Source organism: Candidozyma duobushaemuli (assembly GCF_002926085.2).
Source record: "Candidozyma duobushaemuli strain B09383 chromosome Unknown B_B09383, whole genome shotgun sequence".
Taxonomy (NCBI): Eukaryota; Fungi; Ascomycota; class Pichiomycetes; order Serinales; family Metschnikowiaceae; genus Candidozyma; species Candidozyma duobushaemuli.
This window is the reverse complement of record NW_020289895.1, coordinates 424846-443555: the sequence shown is the minus strand read 5'-3', so window position 1 is coordinate 443555 and position 18710 is coordinate 424846. Positions and strand designations below refer to the sequence as shown.

General features: G+C 48.2%; 6 protein-coding genes across 6 annotated transcripts; 3 read left to right on the top strand and 3 right to left on the bottom strand. All coding sequences in view use genetic code 12, as the record gives it.

Moving 5' to 3' along the window:
- Window positions 1–747: 747 nt before the first annotated feature.
- On the top strand, window positions 748–1431 carry WOR4 (Wor4p; the record flags this gene model as incomplete). Its single annotated transcript, XM_025480225.1, has 1 exon — window positions 748–1431. The coding sequence occupies one exon, from the start codon at window positions 748–750 to the stop codon at window positions 1429–1431; it is 684 nt and encodes a 227-aa protein (XP_025334525.1).
- A 387-nt stretch (window positions 1432–1818) lies between these two features.
- On the top strand, window positions 1819–3905 carry CXQ87_001692 (uncharacterized protein; the record flags this gene model as incomplete). Its single annotated transcript, XM_025480224.1, has 2 exons — window positions 1819–2029; window positions 2065–3905. The coding sequence occupies 2 exons, from the start codon at window positions 1819–1821 to the stop codon at window positions 3903–3905; spliced, it is 2052 nt and encodes a 683-aa protein (XP_025334524.1).
- Window positions 3906–4058: 153 nt separating this feature from the next.
- BLM3 (Blm3p) lies at window positions 4059–10639 on the top strand (the record flags this gene model as incomplete). Its single annotated transcript, XM_025480223.1, has 2 exons — window positions 4059–6332; window positions 6371–10639. 2 exons carry the CDS (start codon window positions 4059–4061, stop codon window positions 10637–10639), a joined length of 6543 nt encoding a protein of 2180 aa, XP_025334523.1.
- A 52-nt stretch (window positions 10640–10691) lies between these two features.
- NMD5 (Nmd5p) lies at window positions 10692–13787 on the bottom strand (the record flags this gene model as incomplete). Its single annotated transcript, XM_025480222.1, has 1 exon — window positions 10692–13787. The coding sequence occupies one exon, from the start codon at window positions 13785–13787 to the stop codon at window positions 10692–10694; it is 3096 nt and encodes a 1031-aa protein (XP_025334522.1).
- A 1065-nt stretch (window positions 13788–14852) lies between these two features.
- Window positions 14853–15461, bottom strand: CXQ87_001689 (phosphoribosyltransferase; the record flags this gene model as incomplete). The annotated part of the gene is made up of 1 exon (XM_025480221.1): window positions 14853–15461. The coding sequence occupies one exon, from the start codon at window positions 15459–15461 to the stop codon at window positions 14853–14855; it is 609 nt and encodes a 202-aa protein (XP_025334521.1).
- Window positions 15462–16374: 913 nt separating this feature from the next.
- UTP9 (Utp9p) lies at window positions 16375–18009 on the bottom strand (the record flags this gene model as incomplete). Its single annotated transcript, XM_025480220.1, has 1 exon — window positions 16375–18009. One exon carries the CDS (start codon window positions 18007–18009, stop codon window positions 16375–16377), a length of 1635 nt encoding a protein of 544 aa, XP_025334520.1.
- Between the last annotated feature and the right edge of the window lie 701 nt (window positions 18010–18710).

Genomic DNA, 18710 nt, shown 5'->3' with positions numbered 1-18710 from the left:
CATCGCTACAAGGCACAAAGCTAAGGCAAGGTATCAACGGTCAGCAAAGTATCAACGGTCAGTTACAGCAGAGAATCACTGAAGGCCACAACTGAAGGTTAATCAACACACCCTTCACTACACTTCGCTTCAGCTTTAACGGCTTCAGCTTTAACGGCTTCAGCTTCAAACGGCTTCAGCTTTAACGGCTTCAGCTTCAAACGGCTTCAGCTTCAAACGACTTCAGCTTCAAACGGCTTCAGCTTAAACGGCCTCAGCTTAAACGGCTTCAGCTTAAACGGCCTCAGCTTAAACGGCTTCAGCTTAAACGGCCTCAGCTTAAACGGCTTCAGCTTAAACGGCTTCAGCTTAAACGGCTTCAGCTTAAACGGCTTCAGCTTAAACGGCTTCAATCGGCACAGCTCAGCTTCGGCTTACGCCTAAGCTTCGATTAATCACAAACAGGTCGACACAGCTCAGCTTCGGCTACGCCTCAGCTTCGACTAATTAGTTGCCAGCTCCGCTAGCTCACAAACTTCCAACTTCACAAACTTCGGCTTCGCCTCAGTTTGCTCAGTTGTCAGTTTGCTCAGTTGTCAGTTTGCTCGCAATGACCTCCATCATGACCCACTCACCCAGCCCAAAGGCCCTGATACCCCTGATCCTCAACAAACCAGAATCCCTGCCCCCGTGCTACCCCTACCCTCGCTTCACAACCAACCAAACAACCAGCACGACCGCCTACCGGGTCCTCACACCCTCCAGCCCATGCACCCGGCCTACCACTATGTTCTTCCACAGCAGGTTCCTCGAGGCGCCCTGATGCCCGAAATGCCCGTGCCACAAGAATTCGCCTACTACCAGGCTCCTCAAGCCCAGGGCTACATGGTTCCTGCTCCAGTTGTTCCAATGCTGGCGCCAGTGCCGTACCCGGTGTATCCCGTCACCCAGCATTCCCATCCCCAGCATCCCCAGCATCCACATGCCCAGCATCAACATCAACATCCTCAAGCCCAGCATCCCAATCCACCACCCCAAAAACACCGCCGTTTCCGCAGACGCTACTACCAGATTGTGCGTAAGTACAAGTGCACGTATCCGGGCTGCACCAAGCGGTACGGCCTGTTGAACCACCTCAACACACACATTGTCACGAAGAAACACGGTCTGCGCAAGTCCAAGGCGGACTTCAAGGATGTGGATTTGGACGAGAAGGAAAAGACGCCGACACCGCCGGAAACGGCACCGCTGGCGCCGCTGGCGCCGGAACCGGCGCCGGAACCGGCGCCCCAGGGCCTGCTTCCTACGCCGCCGGTTTGTTCGTCGACGGTTTCGGAAAACACTGACAAGAAGGAGGAGCCTGAAAGCAAGACGTTGCCTCGCATCTCGGACATACTAGACGGGCCGGTGAAGCTTCCGCTGCTTCCGTCGGTGGTGGGCTACCAAAAGTGATTTTGCCACATGTGCCTACTTTATCAAATTTGGCAGAAATCACTAGCAAGTTGGTAGGGCAGCATCGTATACCGGCAGGCCGGTTTAGCTGTTGATGCTAGCAGCCGGGCGCGCACGTGCGGAAGGTCACGTGAAGACGACGACGCTCCTTTTGGTTCCTTTTTAGTTGCCGCCGCCTCCCTCCCTATGTTTAGCTTTTAATGAAACGCCACGAAAACGCCTCGGTAGTGCTCTTACCCAACTCTGTTTGTCGTCACACGACGCAACGCCACGCCGGCCAAGTCACGTGCGATAGCACGTGACGACATGTGATGGGTCACGTGGCGCGGCACGTGCTTACCGTCTCAGCACACGGATCAACACTCCTCAACTACTACAACACCCAAAATGGCAGAAAACGACGCCGTGGCTGTCGAGCCAGAAGCCGTGGACAACCCTGACACCAGTGCTACCATGCAGGACACCTCTGTGGAAAGCACGCCAGAGCCTGTTGCCCCTGTTTCCCAGGACGATCAGCCCAAGAAGCCCAAGAGGCTAACGCTTCAAGAAAGGCTAGCGATGGCGGCGAAAAAGAAGAAAAAAGCTGCTGTCGAAGAGGGTTCCGCTCCCCGAGCCCGAAACCGGCCGAGCCAGCGCCAATTGAGCCACTGCCGCCGGCCGAAACGGACGAAATGGCCGAAATCAGAAAAGAACTTGAAAAAGTGAAGCTTCACAGCCAGGAGCTCCAGGAACAAAACCGGCGGCTTGTCGCTGAAAGCAAGAAAACGGCTACAAGCGATGCCGACAAAAAATTGGCGGAAAAAGACGCCCTAATCCAGCAATTGATGGAGGAAGGCCAGGCGCTTTCCGGCAAGGAGATCAAGCTCCACGAGAAAATCAGGGCCATGGCGGCCACGAACGCCAAACTAGAACACTCTCTCAAGGACTACGCGTCGAAAAACGAGGATGCGCTTCTCCGGCTTGAGGAGGTCGAGAGCATCATGAAAACACACAAGCTCAAGTCTGTGGACCAGCTTTTGGAGCTTTTGGAGACGAACGGGCGCAAGCTTGCCGAGGCCACAGGCGCTTTGGAGGCGGAAAAATCGAAAAATTGGGAGGCCAAGTACAAGGAGCAGCAGCGGCAGTATGAGGCCGAGCTCCAGGAGAAACGCAATGCACAGAAGGAGCTTGACGACGCCAGGCTAAAGCTCCAAATGACCGAGCAGCAGCAGTCGCTAGATGTTAGGCTGAAGGAGGATACGATTTCGTACTTGAAGGACGAGGTCAGCCGCTTGAAGGAAGAGAGCAGTCTTGAGATTTCCCGTCTCGAGGCCAAGGTCGAGGCGCTCCGGCTGGAAAACGAAGGATTCATGAAAACACTGGTCACGGAGGCCACACCAACGGAGGCTGAGGCGAAACACATTGCGTACTCGGAATATGCCAAGTTGTCTGAGGCTCACAAAAACCTTCATCAGCAGTACGTTTCGTCTCAGGAAAACTGGAAGTTGATTGAGCTGCAGCTTCTCAGCAAGGCCGATGCGCTTCTGGAGCTGCTGAATGCGTTGAAAAAGGCCAAGGTGAAGGCCCAGGGCGAAATCAGAAAACTCGGTGGGCAGGTGACCATGGCCAAGGAGGAATTGGCCCAGGCTGTAGAGCAGCGGAAAGAGCTGGAAAAAGCACTCAAGGATCTTCAGTTCCAGGTGTCGGTGAAGGAGGACGATTACAAGGAGTTGGAGGCGAAGAAGGACGAGCTTCAGGCGATTTTCAACACCGATAGGCACAACTGGGAGCTCCAGGAGCAGAAGTTGAAGCAGAATATTGAAAAGCTTGAGGAGACGGTCCAAGAGCTTCGAGAACTGAATATGGGCGGCTCAAATGTGGATTCGTTTGCACAACTGCAGTCCAGAAAGCTTCGTGATCTGGGGCTCCATATCAACATGAATGAGGAACCACATACTCCCGGTTTGACGCCTGGACTTGGTCAGTTGAGCCAGCCATCTTTCAACAATCTGTTTGAAGCGAACATGCTGGCTGTTTCACTCACGGATCTTGATCTGTTTGAGGCTACCGAGGGCCCAGTACCTGACGATGCCCTGGTGTACTGGAAAAATCTGGCTGATAGATCGGGTGTTCCCGCTGCTCAAGGAGGAAAGAATATACAGCTTCTCAGCAAAATGAGTGCCAACATCCGTCGTCTAGAATTGGAGCTTTTGGCACTCAAAGAGGAGAATGAGATGCTTTCTTCCCAAAAAGACGAAGCCCAGCAGGAAATTGTTGCCCAGCAGAACCTTAGTACGAAATTGGCTCTGCTAGAAGAGGAAATTGAACGGTTGCAAAAAGAGATTGAAAAGAAGCTGGAGAGAGAGGCGACGCTCCTTGACGTCATTGGCGAGAAATCCATGCTTGTGGAGGAACTCCGGGCCGATGTAGAGGATCTCAAAAATATTTGCCACCAACAGGTGGAGCAAATGATTGGAATGGCGGAGAAGAAATAAGGTTGCACCCGTGCCGCATGCGAGGTTTTTCTGGAGATGTTTCATGATGTTGCAGTACCCGCACCCGCACCCATACACCAGGGGCAATTGTATGGACAATCTTCCCCACTGCCTTGAAGCCCGAACCATCAAGAAAAGCTACTCAATCCACACATGGCCCGAGAGACGCTGGGTTCAGACAAACAGCAGCGCTTAGCCGTGCCCGTCCCAATTAGGCAGTTGGGAGCGAAACACCCCAATCACTCGGGTGACGCCGACAAAGGTCCGAATCGTCAGTCCGCCGTTCTCACGCCTAACACGGAATTGAACATCCAAAAGCGCAGAAGACCTTCCTATGGGACCATTGAGACGGATAGAGAAGCATTCTACAACTTGGATTACCCAGAGGATGATGCTGAGCTTCAGAAGCACCAATTGGATCCAAACCACCGGTTCTACTCCAGATCAAGACCAAGATCCCTCAATTTGCCCGGATTGCTCCCTTACAAGCCCGAAAACCCTCGTGATAGAGCCAAATTCCTCAGTCATATAGTTGCACATCTATATATCGCAGTAAAGAGCTTGGACATTCAGGGCTCTGTCTCCATCACCGCCAAAGACTTGGCCTCGCTTAGAAACGTGGCAGGGCTTTCTGACATTGATCTCGCGCTAGAAACAAACCTTTTCGAGATTGGCAATGATAATACCCGTGTGGCAGAAGACGAAGAAACGAATACATTTTTCTCACAGGAAGACTTAGATGTGGGCGGAGAGGACGACGATGAGTATGAGGACGATTCCGAGATGGAAGAGGACGATGACGACATCAAGGAAAGCGTCGATGATTTCGATTCCGGAGAAACCTCCCAGCACAAGAAGTCGCCCAAATCGGCTGCAGTGGTGTCCACCAAGATCTGGACCCACGAGCTTCTAGTCTGGCTCAAAATGAAATACGACATGCCCTTGCTGCTCAGGATGGCGCTAGCTCGTGTATACTACGCCATCTGCTGTTGCAGAGGCCAGCATTTGAACCTCCGAATCTACATCAAGATCTTTGAGCTCCTCACGAAAGATGTTGAACTCTTGCAGAGCGTCGGGTTCGAGCTTCCATGGAAGCCAGTTTTCCTTGAACTTGTGAACCACTTCCCTGGTGTTGATGCCTCATTCGAGCCTTTCGAGAAGAAGGACATGAACTACATGCTCAAGGTTGCCGAACGTGCCTCCAGCTTTTACCCCGCAGAGGCATTGCCAGAGATCTTTCAGCACTTGGGCAGTCGATTCTCCATTCCCAACGCCTCTTTGGTATTATCCACCATGTGCATGCTCCCATTGACATTCCAAGATGACCCTACCAGCGAATACGATATCCGTCACTACGTTCCTGCTTTGTTCGTGATGTGGTCTAAACTCAGCCGTTCTCATGGCGTTGATTCTCATCTCACAGCCCGTTTGGGAACAATTGCCATGTCCTACCTCACAAAGCTTGCCAAAAGCCCTTCAATTGCGAGTAACCAGAGCCGTTTTGGTGTTTTCAACGAGCTGCAATTCTTGTACTTGATCAACACCCTTATAAACAGCTTGAGTATTAATTATGAGAAGTATGGCTCGCTCAAAACGAGATTCTTCCATGGTTTCTCAAGTGCAATTGTATTCTCCATTGACGCCGAAAACAGTTTGGGTGAGGACGGAATCATGGGCCATATCGAGACCCTTTTGAATGCAATCGAGAGTTACGTGCATCCTTCTAACAGCGGAGAATGGTCGAGACCAATCTCTAAGTTCGTATTGAGCTTGATCTATCAGTTCCAAAAGAGGTATAATCTCGAACGGCAACCAACTGCCACCCTCTACACATTGGACGAGAAACACAAGTTGTCGACAGAAGTTGTCTCACGTTTTGTCAAGGATCTCTTGCCGATTGTTAAAACAGGTATGCAATCGAAGAAAGCCAGTGCGGTTGACGATTACCTCGTTTGTATGAATCTCCTTGCATCAATGGACCCTGACCAGGTTTTGTCGGGAATTCTCATTGACTTATATGAGTCCCTAGAAGGTGTGATTTCGACGCATAGAGTCGTCACTGCGCTCCGTTGTCTCGATGAATGTGTCAGATACTTTGCCAGCACTCCAGTATACAGAGTTCATTTGACTCGTTTGTTCACGTTGGCATTACCGGGTATCGACTCTAATGACTTGACGAAAACCATGCATACCCTTGAAGCTTTTGCGGCAATGGCCAGTTTTGTTCCTATTCATGATCTCACGGATGGCTGTGGCGATTCCAATTTGGCGATTCAATTCACCTCTTCTCAGATGGACCACCTTCAGTCTAAATTATACAACAAAGAGTCTGACTTCCCCTTTGACATCACTCCCGAGTTGGAAGAAGAAGCTGTCAAGTCAGCATCCACAGCATTCAAATTGCTCATGAAGACATTCCTCGAACGTGTGTTCTTGCTTCTAAGAAATATCCCAGACCCTCCAAGAGTAACGGAATAGAGAAGGACCTTTGTGACTGTCTTCCAAAATTCCTTTTCATTATGATAGAGTCCATGTCAGACGACATCTTCAAGAGTTTCCGTGAGCAGGTGTTCAGCTTCGTTTACGATAACTCGATTCACTCTATCGCAGATGTGGTTGGTGAGATTTGTGGTGGCGTCATTAAGAGAGACCCCAAATACTTCAAGCAAGTCGCACCTATCCTAATTGACCGAGTCATGGAGGAGGTTTCCGAGAATGGCGCTGGAAAAGTAAGAACTGGTATTGATATCGAACCACTTGACGAGGCACTCTTTTGGAATTTGATAATTCTCAACGAATGTATCGGCAATGCGGGTGAGATGGTAGTCACTGTTGGCCCAAAGCTCAATAAGCTTTCTTACTTTTTGATGGATAATGTGAAGGGGTCAGTTGTTTTTGCTAGCACATACATGCTAAATCAAATGCTTCAAGCTGTCACGAAGATGAGAATCAATGAGACCAGACTCATCAACCCTTCTTATGCCGAGAAACACGGCGTCGATGCTAGGTGTTGGGGTGGATTCCAGTTTAACGATTATAGGTTTTCGAAAGAGAACCTTACTTTTGACTGGTTCATCCCTGACGAGAAATGCGTTCGCTTTGCCGTGGACACCTTTAAAGCCCATATCTCAAAAGCTCTTCAGAACATTCTGAGAGTTCTCAAGGAAATCATCAAAACGAAGGATTCAACCTCGCAGATCGCTCTTGAGTTATCTGACGAACTCAGAGTTAATTTGCTTTACTTAGGCTATGGTGTTAGTGGTTCGTCTTATCTTTTTGATCCTTCGTTCGAGGAGGACATTCCCCGTTTGAACGAACACAAGAACGAGTCCTTACAGCACAGGCTCCTTCTTCTCAAGCAACTTCGTGATCTTAAAGGTTGCAAATTCAGCACCAAGGACGAGGCACGGATTGAGAATGTACAAGAAAACTTGCAAAAGATTGTGGATGATATCGAGGGCAAGGATATCATTGATTTCACCGATGAGCTCGAGAAGACCTTCGATATCGACATGTCTCAATTTGTGGACTCCCAGAAAAATGACTCCAATGAGAGCCTCAATGAGAAGCAACCGATCTTCAGAAGACCTGCCGACGCAGGAGCCGAAACTAGCTCATTAAGTCAATCGAAGTCGCCCGTCAGCGAGTCTGCAAGAGCAACCCCAATGCTCGGCGGAGTCGATCTCACAACGTTAAACCCAGCAATCACATTCCGTGAGCGCAAAATCTACACAAGTAGATACTACTTTGGAGATGATATCGAGCAGCGCAGAGCCAATGAGATGTACCTTGAAATCCACAGAACAAGGCATTTGGTTGGTAAGAGTTTGCACATCATCTTCAAATTCATGACCACCCACCTTTACGACAATATTCGCATTTTTAAACATTTACTTTACGTGCTTGATATATGGTTTGCTGACGTTGGTCGCGAGAGAAACTTGGATTACAGTCACTCTAGAATCTCTTTCAGATATTTGAGCGACATTCAAGAGCTCAACAGGATCAGGAAGCCATTCACAAGATTAACATTTGGAAGCAGAATCGAGTCATACCATCAAATGCGTGTGGCATTACACGCAACCTCAAGAAATATGTCTGACCTCGATCGCATTTTAATCGAGGACTTGTCAAGAGCTTCTTGTTCAACTTACCTGGCTATCGCCGACCGTGCACAGGCAACTTTGCTTGATGCTATGAAGCGTGTGAATAACTCCTACAATGTGATCATCAAGACGACTTTCAAGATCTTATCTAAGGCTTTAGATGAAGACAACCACAAGAAGATCGAGAGTGGATTGAGTATCTTTGAGCTTAAGCGCATCAAATCTAAGATGCAAGGAGACTTTACCTACCTTGGTAAGTACATCGATATTTTGCATCGTTCTATGCTCGTGGATCGTGTGGAAGTCAGCGATTTGGCACAAAAGTTGTTTCACAATCTATGCGGTGCCATTTCTTTACCAAGCAGGGTTTGCTTGATTGATGATGCCTTGGTCGACAGTATCAGACCTCCCGACGAATTCATTGATTTGGAAATTAAGGCAGTTACACTTGCGAAAGAGAAGAAGAGAGATGTATACTCCGACAAGCTCAGCAAAATAGAGGATGGGCTCATTGTTAATGAGAAGCAGAATAGTCACTGGAAACTAAGCTCCCTTAATTTGCTGTGCTTGATCGAGATCCAAGTCGAGTATGGTTCACCAACGAGAAATGATGTCTTCCAGGTATTGACCAAAGCTTCTTCAAGCGACCATCCACTAGTCTCACGCTTGGCTTTGAAAGGAATCAGCAAGTTGCTTAATAAGCTATTTTTGTTAGGATCTTTCGATTACAGCTTGGAGAATGCCTACGACTTGACTCATGTGATGAGGGACTACAAGGTCGTCGATACACTGCCAAAGAATGATGTATCATATTCTGAAACCTGGAAGAAAGAGCTCCGTAATGAAAGCAACCCTGATTACTTCATCGACCAAAAAGCCAATTGTGGTTGGCTCTTCTGGGATGACTCTATGGTTGCAGCTAGGCCAGAGCCGTTGATAGATCTCAATTTGAATGAGCAGGATCAACAAGTGCTCTCTGGCTTTGCGTCATGTGTAACACCAAAATGGTTCCGTAACATCGTGAACTTGTGGGTGACCGATAATGAAGCTAATGCTGCATTCCAAGGTACCGATGTTTTCGCAACCGCTGGCATTGTATCTTTGATTGCTACCGGGACAATTCAAAACTTCCTGTTTGAGGAGTTCTTGGAAATCGTGAGAGAGGTTTACGTTCCAGATGACAAGGGCTCACATATTGTTATTTGTGAATTGATCTCGGGTATGCTCATTGCATCGAAGAGCACTACACACGAAATGGCACAAAAGAGAGACGACTTTTTGGTTCCATTCTTGACCAATATCTTCGAAAAGGATTTGACATCTGAAACGAAGAATATCTGGACCATTTTCTCCTGGTGGGTGCCATCACACATTGACTGCAAGCGGTTCCCTAGAGTTACTAAGGTCTTGGTTGACTTCAAGCTCACAGATGATTCCGATTCCGCCTTGACAAAGGCCACTCGTTTGAGCTACCTTCGTTCTGTGGTTGTCTCCATGACTTGGGCGTTCCCTAATCCAGATGATATTCTTCAGTTGTGTTTCAGCAATCTTAACAACAAATACCAAGCTGTTAGAGAACAGATTGGCTCTTTGATTGCAGTGACGTCCTTTTCCTTTTACGGTGAATCGATGAAGGACAGTGCAACATTTGTCGATGCTTGCAATACCGAGCCAGAGTTGATGTACAAAAGAAGCATGAACCATCTTCTTTTCGAGAAGCTCCCGTCAATTTTCGACCAAATTGAGGTGTGGAGAAATGAAGTGAAGGACTTGCCAGCTCATGAAATCTTGAATTCCAACTACATTTGTGCCGCAACAACAGTCCTCAGCTGGTTGACTCAAGCCCTCAACACAAGTATTGCCATCCAGTACCAGGACTTTGTTAGCAAGTACATTGCCCCCTTCCTTTTGCATTTGACGGCCATGAAGGATGTGTGTCAGTTGGGAAACATTGAACCCATCTCAGCATTCAAAAAAGTTTCACAGATTCCTTTCGAACCTCATTGCTTGGAAGATGTGGTAACAATGCTTGAAGGGTACAGCAAGGACGGCTTGAACCACGTTCAGTACTTCATTCTTGGGGAATTCACAGAAACCATCTATTTCAAGAATCTTTTCTTCTTGACCAGGTCTCAGAGAGAGCGTATCTTTGAGTTGACTGTGACCTTGATGTACCACAAGAATGTTGAAATTCGTGAGGCCGCATCGTCGACCTTTTCTGGTTTGGTTCATACCTCGCCACCAGGAATTGTTGATGAGATTGTTGAGAACTACAAGAAGCGTTTTGTTACAGACTTGGACCGAGTCAGAAAGCAGCATCGGAAATCAGGATTCAAAAATGTCACAAACGCAGAAACCATTTCCATGCATGGAGCTACTCTCGGCCTAGGTGCCCTTGTTCATGCATTTTCATTCCATTCTCCACCGCCACCTTGGATTCCAGAGCTTTTGACACTCTTGTCCAACAAGGCATCGGGTGTTGTTGGAGTAGTTGGAAGAACAGCTAAGGATGCGTTGGGCAAATTCAAGAAAACCCGACAGGATACATGGCATGTCGATAGCAAGGTATTTTCCGAATCACAAATGCAAGACTTGGAAGGCGTTTTATGGAAGAGCTACTTCATTTGATTCACTGCATATCCTCCATTGGCCATGCCCATATATTATAATACACAAAAGATCACTTGACCGTTTGTAAAACATCAACGATGACTTGCTTGTTCGAATCAGAAAGTCCATCGAAGATCATGCTATGCAACTGAGGATTTTGGGATTGGAGAGACGAGTAAAACTCCTTCAAGGAATCAAACGGATTCAAAGAGTCCAATGGCGTAGTAGCCAAAGGATCCTCGTAAGCAGGCTCGTCCTCTTCAGCAAAACCAGATTGAGTCAACTTGTTGTTTTCCTGTTGCAAGAAATTAAGATACTCGTCAGTGGAAGCGTCGTTGGCTCCTGGAACATTCTCCTCATCGTCCAAGTCCTCGAACTCCTCCTCCACATTGCCGTAATGTCTATCGTACAACTCCTGAACATCTTCGGGTTGTTCGCTGAAATTGACTCTCTTTGTTTCAAATGCCTTGATGGCACCCGGCAAGGCTTTGTACAAAGTAGCCAAACTGGAGCCAATGTGTGGAGCTAGATTTGGAATGCTCAGAATGGCTTCGTTATTGTTCGATAACGAGATCAAGCCAAGGATGGACGCCTTGATATCGTAGACTCTCTTCAACATCGGAATGAGAGCAAACCAGAGCTCCATGAAGATGTTGAGATACTGACTTTGCTGTAAAGCAGCAAGAGTAGACGAGGAGTCGTAGATCAAGCACGAAACAATGAAATCGACCTTACCCACCGTCATGGCATTGTTCTTGATGTGTTTGGGGTCGTGCTTCTCCTTGACAATAACTGGGAAGACAGTTTCAAACAATTTGGGAAGGTAGCCGATAGAGTTACCTTGCAATGAAAGCACAAATGTCTGAGCCAAATCAAGGGCAAGAACAATGTCGTTGTAGCTCATATCCTCTTCACCCAGGATGATGATGGAGATGATGTTGAGCAAATGGCCAGCAATCTCGGGGTTTTCAGCAATGTCCTGGGGACCAAAAACCATGTAGTTGCGCAAACACTGGAACAACTCCTCGGTGTACATGAGGGCAATACCCTCGTCAAAAGACTTGACCAAAAGGCCAAAGTGGTTCCACATGACCGGGCTCACAGAGCGCAAAAGGAAGATGGAGTTTTCAATCAACTCGCCAATCTCCGCAAGGAAGTCGTCCAAGTTGTTTGCAAGAACGTACTCAATGACAGGCAGGAAGGTTTCCTCAAGACGAATGCAGATTTCCTTAGAGTTTTCAAACGACAAAAGCACTGTGATCATTGTGTTCAAAAGCCCGATGGCCGCCATGATCTTGTCTGAAGAGTCCATATAGTCACCGTCAAATTCATCCACATCGACATTAGCAGCGTCGTTCACCTCCACTGCCAACCGCATGAACTGGTTGACCAAATTCTGCATCAACTCCACGCCAAATGGCTGGAGCTGTTCGCTAAAGTTCTCAACACACTCTTGCATCACCATAGAAATCGCATCGTTGTCGATTTCCTTCGTGAGCTCAAGCAACTTGGACATGGTGGGAAGAATCAACTGAGAAAGCACGTTCCGGAACTTTGGAATGTACATGTACGCCTGGATGGCAAGAGCACTCTCCAACATCACAGCCAAGTTGACATCGCCTGCATCAGAACTGAAAGGTTTGAGGATTCCATGGAACAACGCCAGCAACATTTCAGCATCTGTGAAGTTGAGATCGGCAAACTTCGAAAAAACATCAAGCGTACGGGCCTGGAGAAATTCGTGCTGCGACGTTATGTTGGGCAAGACCAAGCCCTTCAAGAAACTCTCCATCTGGGTGTGGTAAGGCAGTTTTGGCGTCGTCAAGTAGTGGGAAACGCCTCCTATGAGACGCAAAGCACCCTCCTTCTTCTTGGCCACCTCCACGGTCTCCTGCTGCTCCTGCAAAGAAGAAAGCTCTCTGTAGACAAACTGCAACACCGGCTCCAAAGTCAGCTTTCTGCGTTTGCTGACCAAAGTCGCCAACAAGCCCAAAGCGGCGATATCGGGAGCCACCTCGTCGAAAGCGTCGAGCTTCAGGTTGATGTAGTCGTTGGGGTCCTCCTCAAACAATTCAAGGGTCTCGTCGGAAGGACACAAAAGTGGGTATATGAGATGAGACACAATGGTCTCGAAGTACGGCTTGACCAAGCTCCAAGATTCCTTCTGTGTCACACTGTGACTCAAAAACTCCAACAAATGGTATAAGGCGGTGCCAGGAAGCCAGCGGGCGCCTGAACACCACTGCTCCACGAGCGATAAATAGATGGACATGAGGTGAGGCACAAACTCCGAGACAAAAAGTGTCCGGAACCCGTCGTACTTCATTTTCGACAGCAAGTCACGCAGGCCGTAGCGGCGGAAAAGACGCTCCATATTGGCAATGGACCATTTGTAGCACTTGGACACCTCCAACTGGTTGCGTTCTCTTTCCAGATTGGCGTTTTTCACATACTCAGGAGTGGCCATTTTGATCACGTCACAGTGGAACTGGCCCCACGACGCAAGCGTCTCCTGGGTCTGAAGCACCTTGGGAAGATCGTAGTAGGTGACGAACTTGTACGTCTTGAGAATGAGCTTCAAGATTTCGGCATACTCTTCCGTGAGCTCCAGCGCCAAAAGAGCGTTTCCCACGTCAAGCAAGTGTGGGAACGCCTGCACGATCATGGGGTCCAAGTCCTGCTCCCGCTCCTTGTTGGAGATCCAGCGGTAGTATCTTGTGATTTCTGAAAAACACAAGACTCCCACGTAAAGCGACACCGGCGAGTCGTGCCGCTGCAAGGCCTCGGCCGTCTGGGGAAGAAGCTCGGGCCAGGCCGCTGGAAACTCGAAACTCACCAAAACACGCAAAACAGGCACCAATTGCTGCCTCAGCTGGTGGTCGATCTTGTGCATGGTGGGGATGATTCTGTCCTTGATGACGGGTTTTTCGCCGTCGTCGATACGGCTCGTTGGATGGTTCCAGTAACGCACCACCTGGTTCTTAAAGTAAACCGCCGCTGCCTGGCGTAAACCGGCATTGGAGGCGGATCCGATCACATCAAGACAGGCTCCGAGAAAACCGGGGTTTTTCAGAATGTACTTCAAGTTTTCTTCTGCCTTTTGGCGCACCGCCAGCGACGCCTGCAAAGTATCGGCAAAAAGCGCCTCGAGCTGTTGCGGGTCCATTGTGGGGGTGTTGATCTGGGAAGAAAGGGAAGCCGATTGGAAAAAAGCTTGATGGTGTAGTCCTGTGCGCAGGTCAGCACATGTCAGGTCCACGGATGAAGGGAGGCGTGGGGAGAAAGAAAGTGATGATTTTACGTTTTGAAGTTTGAGAAGAAGAAGAAAGAGTAGCTGGTTTTTTGTTTTTGTGATTTGGTGGTGGACTGGTTGGGTGGTGGACTGGTGGTGGTATGGCTGCGAAAGAGGGATGGACCCTAGTGCGATGGATGGTCCCTGGCCGATGGATGGAGGAGGTGGGGGATTTGATCGTAAAAGTGATATTATGTTTTGGAGTGTGGTTTTCAAAAAGATTCAAAGAGAAAACTGTTTTTCTTGTGGAAGTTTGAAAATTTCCCGCAAAGTATTGGGGAGAGTGGAAGGTGAATTTGGGGGCGGTATGTGCACGGTCCAACAGCTAAAAACATATAGGTTGTGTTCTAGCCTTCAGCTTTTTACTTCTGACGTATTTTCCTGGGGATTCTGATTTTTTAAAGTTTGGCAAAGTTTATGGGGTACTCGGGTATTGGCAGAATGGCTGCAAATGATCCGAACCGAGGGAGTAGTCAGATGATGGGATTTTTGAAAATGGCTACGAACCCTTGGTGTGTGAGATTTTCCTTTTGATTTCAAAGTCTATATTGTGACTTTTGGGGGACTTGCTTGTGGCAGCGGGCCTTATCCATGAGGTGTAGTTCAAATTGCACACGATCAAGGGCCACAGGGTGCTCTTTGCAGAACCGCCGGATTTGATGATCTGCGTGACAATAGACCTTGATGCTAGCAAGTAATTGCCTTAGTTACCCCACTGAGAGGCTCTACTTTCAAAGTCACTGGACATCTCGGCCTCCGGGTATAGGAGCACTGGGACTCGACGACAAGAACGCAGCCAATGACCCTGGAATCACTCAATCGCTTGTTTGAACCTGTTCCTCAGACCAGTCACTTGGTCCAAATCACTGACATTACCAAGCACGGTAACACCTCCAACTGACAGCTCCATCTAGCCCCCAACTAGCTCAACCCAGCACCCTAATAGTTTCCCTGCTTCTTGGCAGCCTCCGTGTGCTCGTCAATGTCAATGGCATCCCACGGATAAGCAATCCACACATCGTCAACATCCGTGCCGGCAATGTACCTGCCCTTCTCCCTGAACTCCTCAGGAAGCTCTGCTCTCTTCTCCTTGCGCTTGTTGTGAAGCACAAACACAGAGAACTTCGTCGTGCCCTGCTTCCCCGTCTTCTCCTCGATCTCTCTCACATCCCTCTCCAACTCGGTCACCGCATAGTGCAACGTGGTTCTGGTATCATCCACCTCATCGACAATAATCACATTCTTGCCAATAAGCATATCCATGTGCTGGCCCAAGCTGCCGAAATCCAACCACTGTGTTCTCACCACCTCCTTGCCGATCTTCTCCTCGTCGCCCATCTGCTCGTACAACGAAAGCCCGATGGCCTGGATGGGGATGTTCTTCTTGCCTTCTTCTTTCAAGAAGGAACGGAGGATTCTGGCTGGGATGAAACCGCCGCCTCCAATTGCCACAATGAGGTCCACCAGCTGGCCCAAAGCTTTGATTTCCTGCGCCGCCTGCTGGCAGAGTTTGTGCACGATGTTGTAGGAGATGTAGAGTTTTGACATGTAGTTGATGTGCGATGGATGCGATGGTGAGGTGATAAGGGTGTGGAGGGGTGGGGTGGAAAAAAGGGAGGATTGGCGGATTTGGTGGTTGAGTTAAGTTGAATTGAGTTTTGTGGATTGGGGAAATTGGGTATGTTTTTTCGGGTGGGGGTTTTGGTGAATCGTGGTTGGAACGTCTGATGGTGGGGTGATGCTTAATGGGGGTAAGTGATCAGTGGTTAGTGAAGTTTTTGTGATTTATCGAAGAATGTATTTTGGAAGGGAGGAGGTAAAAGTCTTTACAACAATTGAGTCTACTTCTTTTGAAATAATTCAAATTGAATAGTGAAGTTGATCGGATGGCATGGTTGTGAGGTCCAGGAGTGAAAATTCTGAAAGGCGATCAAAAAGTGATTCTTTGAAAGGACGAGGTTTTGCTCATTGCAAGAATTATGTGTATTTCTTGAGAAATAAATCAAAAGGAATTGTGGAGTAGCTGGTTGGTTGTCATGGCGTGGAGGTATCATAGACGTTCACCAGGAGGTGAAGAAGACTAAAAAGGACAGACATTAATTTTTAGCATTATCTTCTTTCACTAATTTAGATAAATTGCTTCAGCTTTTACAACTGAAGTCAAAAAGGCCATGTAGTTCAATCGTGCTATTCACATTGCCCTGATTCTGCCTCCTCCAACTTACCAGTGCACTGGAAATATACCAGAGACATCAAAATCTGCTCAAGAGCTGCTTCTGTGCAAATTCGGATATCATACATTAATTGCAGCCCAAAAGAACCACAATCGGAAGTCATTCTTGGTTGTTCTTCGTGGCTGCAAAATCCTCAATCAAGAGTCATATTCATCACACCACCAGTATATCCCGCCAATTACACTCGGCCACCTACACCGTTGCTTCATGCGTCTTCATTAGTCTATCTATTCCTCGTCAAAACTGACGAACTCGTCCTCGGAGCCCTCGGCAGCAAAGCTCTCCTCGATATTATCAACGCTGTCAAAGTCGTCGTTCTCTCCGTTGGCATACACAATCAGCTCCTCCACGTTGGACTCGGCAGCATCGTCGTCAGCGTCAAACTCATCGTCACTTCCGTCTTCGGAAACCTCAGCCTCAGCCACCTGGGTTCTGAATTCAGCATGCGATTTGAGCAAGTGCAAACGGCCTTGAAGCGCCAATAACCTCAGCATCATTGTCATGCCGTCCTCGAAGCTGCGCTGGAGCTTCTTGAGATTGTCCCGTAGCAGATCCTGCTTCAGAATGTAGCCACCGTGGGTAAGCAAAATCCACTTGAGCCAGAGGGAAAGCAGACTTTTGCTCAGAGGGTCAGATGCCACTTTGGTGCTGACGATGCTGAACAAATTCTTCACAAGCACCTCTCTGTCGTCGCTTTGCGAGAAAAGCCTGAATGTCTCTTTTATGCTTTCCTCGTCGTCGTTGCTGGAACAAAGACGCACCACTTTGGTCTTCAGCACTTTTTTAGCAGTCAAGAGACCGGAAAGGCTGCTGTAGAGCTCCAGCGGAGGAAGATTGTCAATCTCAACGGGGCGGACGCTATCTAGAGTGACGTCTGGCGAAGCTTCCTTTTTGGTTTTCTTCTTTTTCGGTGTGGCCTGGATTTGAATGTCCTTGGTGAGCTCCGAGATGGCCTCGAACTCGGGCTGGTTTCTATCGTACAAGACGGCCACGTAGGCCGATTTTTGGGAAAAGAGGTTTTCCACAGCACCGTGCACGGTGGAGGTGAGCTCCAAGCCGGTGTATATTTCGGTGACGTTGGCTGAAACCACCGCAACCTGGTTTTCGCTGATTCTGTTGATTTTGGCGATTTCACCGGCACTTTCAAGGGTGCCAATGTGCTCGTTATTTTTGCTCAAATCGTAAACTTCCACGTTATTGCTGGCTTCTGTAGCCACATATAAGTACAGTCCAGCTTGTTGAAGCGCTGAGACCGGGCCGTCAGTCTGGATCTTTCCAGAAAGCGACTTTTTCACAGGATCGTAAAAATTCACAGCCAGGCCGCCAAGAGCAACAAGCTCTCGAGAACCAGCAAGGTGCTGGATGCAAGTGTATGAAGATTTGGGCACCTTGATGGTGGTGGATATGCTTTGCGAGGAAATGCTGTATTCTATGAGGGCGCTGGGAAGGTGGGCCCAGAAGGATCCTGGGGTTCTGGAGCCAGCCACAAGCTGTACTTTTTTCAATTCTGTGATTCTGTGCAACGGCGTTTCTGAGTATGGTGAAAGCACCAAGACTTCTGAAGAATCGAGAACCACGGCCAAGAGGCCCTGGGGGCCCGTGGGAACTTCTTTTTCCAGCAGGCCGTTCGATTCCGCTTGTCTCTTTTTCAGCTTCTTTTTTGTTCCCGCCTCCACGTCGTTGAACCACGAAACACTGGTGATTTCTGCCAGGGCATCGAGGTCGAATCTCTGGACCAACTCATCGGAGACCTGGCCGTTTTCGCCCGGGAAAACACGGATCTGGACCTCGTTACGGGCCTTTTTCACAATCACACTCGCCACAAACAGGCCGCTGGCGTCGGCGGTGCTGAAGGCAGTCATGGTTAGAAAGGTAGGTTTGGAAAAAAATAAGAGCCGCGATGCCCTCATGCACAGGATCCCATGGTAGTAGGATGGAGGGAGGAGGATTGGGTTTTGGGGAGATGAAGAAAATTAAAAATGTAATTTTTATGAATTTTATGAATTGAATTGGTTTGATCTGATTTTCAGGCTTTCAGAGGAGCATTTTGTGTGGAATTGGTGGGTGCTTCATTGGCTGCGAAATCGAGGAAAGTAGTGATGAATGGATAGAGGACATGAAAATGTAAGAATTTGTAAAAAGCTTGATAGAAACATTTTTGTTTTTGATTTCAAGTATGGTGCCTTTCATCTCCACAGTTTGAGTTCGTGTGATTCTGGATGCTGGTTCTGGAATGGTGTATAACAAATAGATATGGGTCAAGCAGTCCAGCTGATTCCACGAAGGAGGTATAGATTGGTTGATTTTCCAAGAGCCTAGATGTTACTCACAATGCTCGAAGCAGGAGTCCTATGTTGAAGTTGAAGTTTGAATTCGGAGAGCTGTTACTGTTGGAGATATGGATGCTAGCCTAATGGCAGTGAACGGTCCACTCTAAGAGAACATAGCGAGAAATTCGTGTTTTTTCTTCAATTGGTAAAGCTTTTAAAAATGCTGGTTTCAACGATCTGTTACTACTGGAATGTAGAAGAGTTCAGCTGAACTGCCAGGAAAGTACCGCTGA